The 10,478-nt window shown below is 48.8% G+C and overlaps 2 protein-coding genes across 2 annotated transcripts in view; one reads left to right on the top strand and one right to left on the bottom strand.

The window, feature by feature from the left end:
- Positions 1-540: 540 nt before the first annotated feature.
- Positions 541-7,365, bottom strand: LOC145363634 (uncharacterized). The gene is given in 3 exon segments (XM_080218825.1): positions 541-4,311; positions 4,313-5,480; positions 7,147-7,365. Coding segments are annotated over 3 exon segments (1,425 nt in total). The 5' UTR covers positions 7,343-7,365; the 3' UTR covers positions 541-4,250.
- A 616-nt stretch (positions 7,366-7,981) lies between these two features.
- LOC145363531 (uncharacterized) overlaps positions 7,982-10,478 on the top strand; it is a 28,253-nt gene continuing 25,756 nt past the window's right edge. The window contains 2 exon segments of the mRNA XM_080218720.1: positions 7,982-8,099; positions 8,939-10,478. Of these exon segments, the coding sequence (XP_080074846.1) occupies positions 9,285-10,478 (1,194 nt within the window). The 5' untranslated portion in view covers positions 7,982-8,099; positions 8,939-9,284.

Below are 10,478 nucleotides of genomic sequence, written 5' to 3'. Positions count from 1 at the left end.
AGTGGCCTAATTCTGCTCCTATGTCTTATGGGAGCATATGTGACCAGTGTGCCCTCTGGTGGACATAATCAGAACACTTCAGTTCAATACCAAAGGGTAATAAAATCAGAAAATCAGATTATTTCCGGAATTGTCTCCAGCGTTTGATTATTAGGAGATAAAACAATCGTTAAATAACTTGAAGCTTGTGAATGCATTGCTTCTGTCTACAGGTTCTTTCCCTTTCTGAGCGGCACCATGAGGAATGTTAAGTCACAGCTCACATACACACTCACCTTCATTTCCTGTCCCTTCCATTGACCCAGTTTGTGGTGATCTTTCAGCACAGTCTCCAGGCTGCCCACATGTCCCCCGCCCCCCTCCCAACCCCCGTCCTCATCCACTGCATTCCTCTAATGCAAACGCTATTCAGTTGTTTTACTTTGCTGATAATAAACTTCTACACTGATAACTGCACTTCCATACTTTGACATTAAGAAGCAACATTAATTATTTTCGTGGTACAGCAATACATTTATTAGAAATAAGCATGAAGGTATCATCACAGAATCACAGAACACTACAGCACAGAAGAGGCCCTTCGGCCCATCGAGTCTGCACCGACACATGAAACGCCCTGAACTGCCCAGCTAATCCCACTTGCTAGCACCTGGCCCACAGCCCTGAATGTTATGGCGTGCCAGGTACTCATCCAGGTACTTTTTAATGCAGCGCATTCCAGGCCATCACCTTCCTCTGGAGTAAAAAGGTTTTTCCTCAAATCCACCCCCAAACTTCTTACTTTCAACTTATGTTCCCTCATAACTCACCCTTCACCTAAGGGCAGCAGCTTCTCCCTATTCACCCCCATTCATGCACCTCATAATCTCGTGCACCTCGATCAGGTCTCTGCTCCAGAGAAGACAACCCAAGCTTACCCAACCTCTCTTCATAACTTCAATGTTCCATCCCAGGCAGCATCCTGCTGAATCTCCTCTGCACCCCCTCCAGTGTGTTCACATCCTTCTGACAATGTGGTGACCAGAACTGCACACATTACTCCTGCTCTGGTCTCACTAATGTTCTACACAACTCCATCTTGACCTCTCTGCTTTTGTAATCCATACCCTGACTGATAAAGGTGAGTGTGCCATGAGCTTTTTTCACCACCCTATTAACTTGCCTTTCCACCTTCAGAGATCAAATGGACAAACCCACCAAGGTCCTTTTGTTCTCATCTCTATCCAGTGTCAGACCTTTCACAGTATACTTCCTTGTCAAATTACTCCTTCCAAAGTGCATCACCTCGCACTTTTCAGGATTAAATTCCATCTGCCACTTCTCCGCCCATTTGACCATCTCGTTTATATCTTCCTGTAACCCAAGACACTCAACCTCACTGTTAACCACCGGCCAACCTTTGTGTCATCAGCAAACTTACTGATCCCACCCTCTCCCCTTCCCCAAGTAGTCATCTCTTTCATTGTTATATAACACAACCAAAAGGGGGCCCAGCACGGATCCCTGTGGTACGCCACTTGTCGCTGGCTTCCAGTCACTAAAGCAGCCATTTGCCATCACCCCCTGTCTCCTACCGCTAAGCCAATTATGAATCCACCTTATCAAATCACACTGTATCGTACGTGCATTTACCTTCTTAATAAGTCTCCCATGTGGGACATTGTCAAAGGCTTTGCTGAAATCCATGTAAGCTACATCAACCGCGCTACCCTCATCCACACACTTGGTTACATGCTCAAAAAATTCAATCAAATTTGTTAGGCATGATAGATACTGTGCAGGGGTGGGTATTTAGATACCCTAAAGCATAACATTGACGCATCCATTGATATGCTGATGGACTTTATGACAGTTTTTGTACAGGTTCAGCCTTTTTTTTGTCTCTGTGGGTCTCAGTGTGCAGTAATACACCCCAGAGTCCATCAGCTGTGCCTTCGAGACTTTCAAGGTTCGATGAGATTCATTGAGCTTCACTGAAACACAGTTCTCCGAAAATTTCTCTGTGTTCTCGCCCTATCTTTGATTTATTATTGTCACAGGTATTAGCACACAGTGAAAAGTATTGTTTCTTGCACACCATACAGACAAAGCATACTGTACATTGAGAAGGAAAGGAGAGAGTGCAGAATGAAGTGTTACTGTCATAGCTAGAGAACGATCAAGTTAGCGCGAGGTAGGTCCATTCAAACGTCTAACAGCAGCAGGGAAGAAGCTGTTCTTGAGTCGGTTGATATGTGTCCTCGAACTTTTGCATCTTTTACCGGTGGAAGGTGGAAGAGAGTATGCCCAGGGTTCATGCAGTCCTTGATTATGCAAGGCTGCTTTTCTGAGGCAACGGGAAGTGCAGACAGTGTCGATGAGTGGGAGGCTGGTTTGTGATGGACTTGGCTACGTTCTCAACCCTTTGTATCTGGTTCCGTGCGGCAAGTGCTTGAAATAGCCGCTGGGATACTGGCGGCGCCAGCCTTGGTACAGAACATCGCTGCTTGTAGATGTGTAATTACAGAACAATTGAATATCATCTCCTTCATTCACTGAGGTTTCAGCAGGTGTCTGTGAAACCAAGCCTCCTCGACAATGTCCTGCAAGAGCCCAGGACGGTATTAAAATACACAACGTCACTTCACCATGTTTCTCCCCATCATCAATCAGTTACACCCAACATTACCCAGGAACTAATTTCGTGGTCTTAACAGAAAGATATTCCTTCCAGCCTGTGATGCAAGGGAAATGTGCTTGGTGTACTGAATAATAAAAAAAAATCAACTTTCAACACTTTCCAGTGGGGTGAGGTTGTGTATAAATGAGGGGAGACTGTCCAATTTCCAAAAGAGTTGACAGTTTTAAGTTCAGGATCGGTCTGAGTGTTTTTCTTTGGATCAGTGTTGATATTTTTATGTTCCCTGTACTAACCGACGAAATATAACGTGTGAGGCAGATGTGGAGCGTGAAGTTAAATAACGCTTGAAGTCGCCAGTTAAGGCAACTGCAGCGATTAAGGAGTAAGCAACTGTGAACATGTTCACACAGAGGTGATGACTGTATGAAGAGGACCAGCTCCACCTAAAACTGTTCTTAGTCAAGGTCTGGGCGCAGCTTGACTAACATCCGGCCTTTCTGGCCAATTGGATCGCTCCTGGCTGCAGTTGCCAGCCAATCGGCTGTCAGATCCATTGTTCTCCAATCAGCTCACAGATTCTGTGTTCTCTTACTCATGATGTCAGAGCTGGGCGTGGCAAACAGAGAGAAAGTCAAATTGAAATCTAAAACGTTCCCATCAAAACTGGTTATTGTGGGATCTGCCCTAACGAACAGAAGGTGATGAGCTACGACGGCAGGGCTCGTTATTTGCTAATACTGAAATCGTTCTCCCACAGCCAGAAACCGTTTGTGAAGAGAACCCAATAATCGCCTGCAAACAGATTCACTCTGAAATGTTGAACGTTTTGGCTGGAGATTCCCATTGATAATGCTGCTGTATCTCTCGGCTTCCATGTCTGGCATGGATTGTACGTTGCAAATTATCAATAATACTGAAAATACCCAGAGGCAGCAGTTGCCCGGATGTGGGTGTCCTGTTGAGCGAAACGTGTCTCTGAACAGGCTGGACACAGAATCTGGGAAATTCCAGGAGTCGGTAACAGTTCATCACCACAATCCTGGAAAAACGTATTGGAATAACAAGAACAAAACGAAATGAATAAATAAATTTCGCTCGACCCAGTGGACACGGGCAAAAAAACCCCGGAATCAAATATCACTCAAAGAGAAAGAAGGACATCCGCTGAACTCAATATGTCCAAAAGCCCTTTCTAATTTAACATAGAAACATAGAAAATAGGAGTAGGTCGGCCTGCTCCTCCATTCATCACGACCACGGGTGATCATCCAACTCAATAGTCTGATCCCGCCTTCCCCCATATCCTTTGATCCCCTTCGGCCCAAGAGCTATATCTAACTACCTCATGAAAACTTTCAATATTTTGGCCTCAACTACTTCTCATGGTAGCGAATTCCATAGGCTGACCCACACTTTGGGTGATTTTTTTTTTTCCTCATCTCTGCCCCAAACAGCCTACCCTGTATCCTCAATCTGTGATTCCTGGTTCTGGAAACCACAGCCATCAGGAACATCCTTCTTGCATCTACCCTGTCTAGTCCTGTTAGAATTTTATAGGTTTCTAGGCGATCGCATCAGCAGAAACTGATCTCTGTGAACATAGCTCAGTCACAAAATTCCACCACTGGAGTTACCTGTGAACTTCCAGTTGTCTCACCAGGGAGGATGACGGAATAAATCTCCTCCCACATAGAACAAGTGAACGGCCTCTCCCCAGTGTGAACTTGCTGGTGTGTCAGCAAGTTGGATAGTTGATTGAAGCCCTTCCCACAGACAGGGCAGGTGAATAGCCTCTGCCCGGTGTGAACACACTGGTGTCTCAGCAAGTTGGCAGACTGAGTGAACCCCTTCCCGCACTGGGAGCAGGTGAAGGGCCTCTCCCCGGTGTGAACCCGCTGGTGAGTCAGCAGGTTGGATGACTGAGTGAACCCCTTCCCGCACTCGGAGCAGGTGAACGGCCTCTCCCCGGTGTGGACTCGCTGGTGTTTCAGCAGGGTGGACGACTGGGTGAACCCCTTCCCGCACACGGAGCAGGTGAACGGCCTCTCCCCGGTGTGAGCTTTCTGGTGCGTCTGCAGGTGCGACGAACAAGTGAACCCCTTCCCGCACTCGGAGCAGGTGAACGGCCTCTCCCCGGTGTGAAACAAATGGTGGGTCAGCAGGTGGGAGGACTGAGTGAACCCCTTCCCGCACTCGGAGCAGGTGTACGGCCTCTCCCCGGTGTGAATCCGCTGGTGTACGGTGAGCTCGGTTAGTCGCCTGAACGTCGATGCACAGTGAGAGCACCTGAACGGTCTCTCATCGGTGTGGACTAGTTGATGACGCCTCAGGTCCCACGAGCTTCTATAGCACTTCTCACAGTCTGGGCATTTAAAAGGTCTCTCCCCAGTGTGAAGTTGCTGGTGTTTCAGCAAGAAGGTTGACCGGGTGAATCCCTTCCCACACTCGGTGCAGATGAATGGTTTCACCTCAGTGTGAACTCGCTGGTGCGTCAGTAAGGTAGATGAACTAGTGAATCCCTTCCCACAGTCGGGACAGGTGAACGGCCTCTCCCCAGTGTGATTGCGTCGATGAATTTCCAGCACGGATGGGTAACTGAATCCTTTCCCGCATTCCCCACATTTCCATGGTTTCTGCCCAGTTTGGCTGCACTTGTGTTTCAACAGGTCAGACGATTGGCGGAAGCCTCGCCCACACCCGAAACACATGTACGGTTTCTCCTCGCTGTGAATGGTGCTTTCTCCTCCCATGTTCAAAGGCCAATGATCGTCAGGTCCTGATGAATTGAACATCTCTGTCAAGACTTGATTTGATGTTTGATCTGAGCTTCCCATCTTCAAATCCTCTACGCCCAAATATCCTGCAAAATGAATTTAAAATAAGAGAAAGCTATCAGCAACGGTGCAGGATTGTCATAAATAACACAACTGGTTCACTAATGCCCTTCCTAATGTCGCTGCGGCCTCACAGAGCCAGGGACCCGGGTTCGATTCCCGGCTTGGGTCACAGTCTGTGTTGAGTTTGCATGTTCTCCCCGTGTTTGCACGGGTTTCCTTTGGATGTTCTGGTTTCCTCCGGATGTGCGGGTTAGCTAGACTGGCAATGCTAAATTGCCTCTTAGTGTCTGGGGGACTAGCTAGGGTAAATGCATGAGGTTGTGTGGGGAGGGGGCCTGGGCGGGATTGTGGTTGGTGTAGATTCAATGGGCCAAATGGCCTCTTTCTGCACTGTAGGATTCTATGATTCTACAGGGAAGGTGACCTGCCACTCAGTCAGCACTTACACCAGACTCTGACCTCCATGGTAGGAGAGACAGAAGCAAAGTGAGGTTGAATTTGTAAAGGAAAAAAATGAGGCTGACTTGATTGTTCCAATGAACACGGTTGAGTCACAAAATTCCATCACTGTAGTTACTTGTGAACTTGCTGGTGTCTCAGCAGGGTGGATGACTGAGCAAATCTCTTTCCACACTCAGAATAAGTGAATAGTCTCTCCCCAGTGTGAACTTGGTCAGGTATCATTAAGGTAAGGAAAAATAGAAAATGCTGGAACAAAAGAGTCGTATCAAAATATTCAAAACTTTAACTCTGTTTTTCACTCCACAGATGCTGCCAGAGCTGCTAAGTTTTTTTTAAGGATTTTGGTTTTTATATCACTGAGATAAATCTGCACTTCCTCCAAGGCCAACACAGTTTGTCTTTTTAAGGCATAGTACCCAGAAATTCAACATTTCCTTATGACAGATGCACCATAGAAAGCATCCTTTCTGGATACATCAGAATATGGCTCCTGCTCTGACCAAATCCACAAGAAACTACAAAGGGTTGTGAAAGTAGCCAGTCTATCACACAAACCAGCCTCCCATCCATTGACTCTGTCTACATTTCCCACTGCCTTGGGAAGGCAGTCAGCATTATCAAGGACCCCACGCACCCCAGACATATTCCTTTCCACCTTCTTCCATTGGGGAAAAAAAATACAAAAGTCTAAAAACATGTATCAACCGACTCAAGAACAGCTTCTTCCCTGCTGCCATCAGACTTTTGCATGGTCCTATCATATATTAAGCTGATCTTTGTCTTCACCCTATCAGTAACTGCAACACTATATTCTGCACCCTTCCCCTTTCCTTCTCCCCGATGTACTCCGTGAATAGTATGCTTTGTCTGTGTAGCACACAGGAAACAATACTTCTCACTGTATCGCAGTACATGTGACAATAATAAATCAAATCAAATCCTTCTCCCCCATGCACTCTTATGAATGGTATGCTTTGTCTGTACAGCACACAAGAAACAATACTGCTCACTGTATCCCGGTCCATGTGACAATAATAAATCAAATTAAATCAGCATGCAGTCAAGATGTTGGCCGTTATCCTGGGTCTGTCATCAAAAAAAAAACCTCCGCTTGGGCAAAACCTGGGTTTTTTTTAATTCAAGTCTAAAAGCCAACATGCATTGCAAATAAATGTTGCGAGTCCTGCAGCGAGTGCCTTCCCCACCCGTCCGGGGAGTGTTCCTCACCTGCCTGGCGGCACGGTGGCACAGTGGTTAGCACTGCAGCCTCACAGCACCAGGGGTCCGGGTTCAATTCCGGCCTTGGGTCACTGTCTGTGTGGAGTTTGCACGTTCTCCCCGCCTCTGTGTGGGTTTCCTCCCACAGTCCAAAGATGTGCAGGTTAGCTGCATTGGCCATGTTAAATTGTGGTGGATTGGCCATCCCGCCTGCCCGCAGACATTCCGCACCAGCTCCTCTGTCCGATTCTGGCACTGACACTGCGCATGCTCCTGTCACAGCCCCGACCCACGCCTGCGCGGCGGCTCCTGTTGCTGCCCGGGGCTCCGCCCCCCCATTCACTCCGATTGGTTTGGAGGACCAGCCTCTCCCGCCCGCTGCCTTCCCCGCCCCCGCTCCTCATTCACTCTGATAGGTTGGAGCTTCAGCCGCCCCCCCGCGCGATTCTCCTGCCCCCGCCCCTCATTGACTCCGATTGGTTGGAGGACCAGCCTCTCCCGCGCGATTCCACGGCCCCCGCCCCCCCATTCACTCTGATTGGTTGGAGGACCAGTCGCGCCCGCCCCTCATTGACGCTGCTGGGTAGGAGGACCAGCCGCTTCTCGCCCGGTCCTCCAGCCCCGCCCCTCCTTCACTCTGATAGGTTGGAGCTTCAACCGCCCCCGCGCGATTCTCCCGGGCCCGCCCTTCAGTCACGCTGATTGGTTGGAGGACCGGCCGCTTCCGCTCGGTCCTCCAGTCTGGTCCCTCTCTCGCTATTGGTCCTGCATCTCAATCAGCTACTTCCGGTTCGAACAACTTGAGGTCGAAGGTCAAGCTGCAAAATGCGGTCATTACCGGATATCCAAGACTCCAGATAGAGTCAGACCCATTGGTTTTATTGTCAGTTTGCAAAGAGGAGCTGGAGAACTGAACCCAGACAGAGAGGGAGGGAGAAAACTGTGAGTGGAGGAAAGTGATGGTGAGATGAGTTTGGATTTCAACCCAGGGAGGGGGGGGTGGAGAATGTGTGATTTGATTTGATTTGATTTATTATTGTCACATATATTGGGGTACAATGAAAAGTATTGTGTCTTGCACTCTATACAGACAAAGCATACCGTTCATAGAGAAGGAAAGAAGAGAGTGTAGAATGTAGTGTTGCAGTCATAGCTGGGGTGTAGAGCAAGATCGGCTTAATGCAAGTAAGGTCCATTCAAAAGTCTGACCGCAGCAGGGGAGAAGCCGTTCTTGAGTCAGTTAAAGTTGATTTATTCTTCACAAGTAAGGCTTACCATGAAGTTACTGTGAAACTCTCCTACTCCGGCACCTGTTCGGGTCAATGCACCAAACAGCATTTCTCTCAGAACGTGTGGGGATGCTGGGGCGCCCGGAGGAAACCCACACAGACACTGGGAGAACATGCAAACTCCACACAGACAGTGATCCAAGCCGGAGATTGAACCCGGGTCCCTGATGCTGTGAGGCAGCAGTGCTGACCACTGTGCCACCGTGCCGCCCCACCCCTTCATAGGTATGTATGCTTTTCCAAGGTAGCGGGAAGTGTAGATAGAGTCAATGGGTGGGAGGCTGGTTTGCATGATGGACTGGGCATCATTCGCAACCCTCTATAGATTCTTGCGATCTCAGTCAGAGCAGGAGCCATCCAAACTGTGATACAACGAGAAAGGATGCTTTCTATACTGCATCTGTAAAAGTTGAGGAAACAAGAGAGGAAAAAATATTGCTGAGAAATGAAAATTGTCTATTCTGAATTTCTATCTTGGACTTTATCACCATTTCCCTTAATTTATTTTGCAGGGTGTTCACAGGGGAGAATTTGCAGACAAAAATCTCCAACCAAACGTTACATCAAGATTTAACTGAATTATTCGATTCATCAGGATCTGAATTTTATTGACCTTTGAATGTGGGAAGAGAAACGGTTGTCTGTTCTGTCTGTGGGAAAAGATTTCAAACATCAGCATGACTGGGAAAGCACCGAGGCCTGCACACGTAGCCAAGTGAGAGTGTTCCATTGAACCGACTGCGGTAAAATCTTTAACCAGTTACGCAGCCTGAAAATACAGCGAGGAGAAACCGTACACGTATTCTGTGTGTGGATAAGGATTCAGCCGATTGCCCAACCTGGAGAGACACCGGCACCATGGAGAAACCGTGGAAATGTGCGGACTGTGGGAAGGGGTTCAATTATCCATCCCGGCTGGAAATCCATCGTCGCATTCACACGAGGACCAGCATTACAGAGAGACCGTGGAAATGCGAGGATTGTGGTAAAGGATTCTATTATCCATGCCTGCTGGAAATCCATCGACGCAGCCACACCGGGGAGAAGCCATTCACCTGTTCTGTGTGTGGGAAGGGTTTTATTAAGTCAGCGAGCCTCGTGTCACACCAGCGAATTCACACTGAGGAGAGACCATATCGCTGCACTTACTGCGAAAAGAGGTTTAGGCAGTCGTCCACCCTCACCTCCCACCAGCGCATTCACACCGGGGAGAGACCGTTCAGCTGCTCTGTGTGCGGGAAGAGTTTCACCCAGTCCTCCATCCTGTCGACACATCAACGCACTCACACGGGGGAAAAGCCATTCATCTGCTCCGTATGTGGGAAAGGATTCACTCAGTCGTCCGGCCTTTCAATACACCAGCGAGACCACACTGGGGAGAGGCCATTCACCTGCTCCCTCTGCGGGAAGGGCTTTACTCAGTTATCGGCCCTGCTAACGCACCAGAGGAATCACACTGGGGAGGAGCCGTACAGCTGCACGTCCTGTGGAAAGAGGTTCAGGTCTTCATCCAACCTCAGTGCACACAAGCGTGTTCACGCTGGGGAGAGACCATTCACCTGCTCCGAGTGTGGGATGGGATTCACTCAGTCGGCCAACCTGGTGGTCCACAAGAGAATTCACACTGAGGAGAAACCGTTCAGCTGCACCTCCTGTGGAAAGAGCTTCAGGCAGTTATCCACCCTCACTGCGCACCAGCGCACTCACACCGGGGAGAGACCCTTCACCTGCTCTGTGTGCGGGAAGAGCTTCACTCAGTTAGCCAGCCTCATGTTGCACCAGCGGATTCACACCGAGGAGAGGCCATTCAGCTGCACTCACTGTGGAAAGAAATTCAGGCAGTCTTCCGACCTCACTTCACACCAGCGCATCCACACCGGGGAGAAGTCATTCATCTGCTCCGTGTGCGGGAAGGGGTTCGCCCAGTCGTCCGGCCTCTGGTCACACCAGCGAGTCCACACCGGGGAGAAACCGTTCAGCTGCACTCACTGTGGAAAGAGTTTCAGATCTTCATCTGACCTCAATGTACACAAGCGCGTTCACACTGGGGAG

The sequence above is a fragment of the Carcharhinus amblyrhynchos genome, unplaced genomic scaffold (genome assembly GCF_965287045.1).
Source record: "Carcharhinus amblyrhynchos unplaced genomic scaffold, sCarAmb.v2.hapA scaffold_39, whole genome shotgun sequence".
NCBI classification, from domain to species: domain Eukaryota; kingdom Metazoa; phylum Chordata; class Chondrichthyes; order Carcharhiniformes; family Carcharhinidae; genus Carcharhinus; species Carcharhinus amblyrhynchos.
The sequence above is the reverse complement of the archived record's forward strand: the minus strand, read 5'-3'. Positions and strand labels throughout refer to the sequence as shown.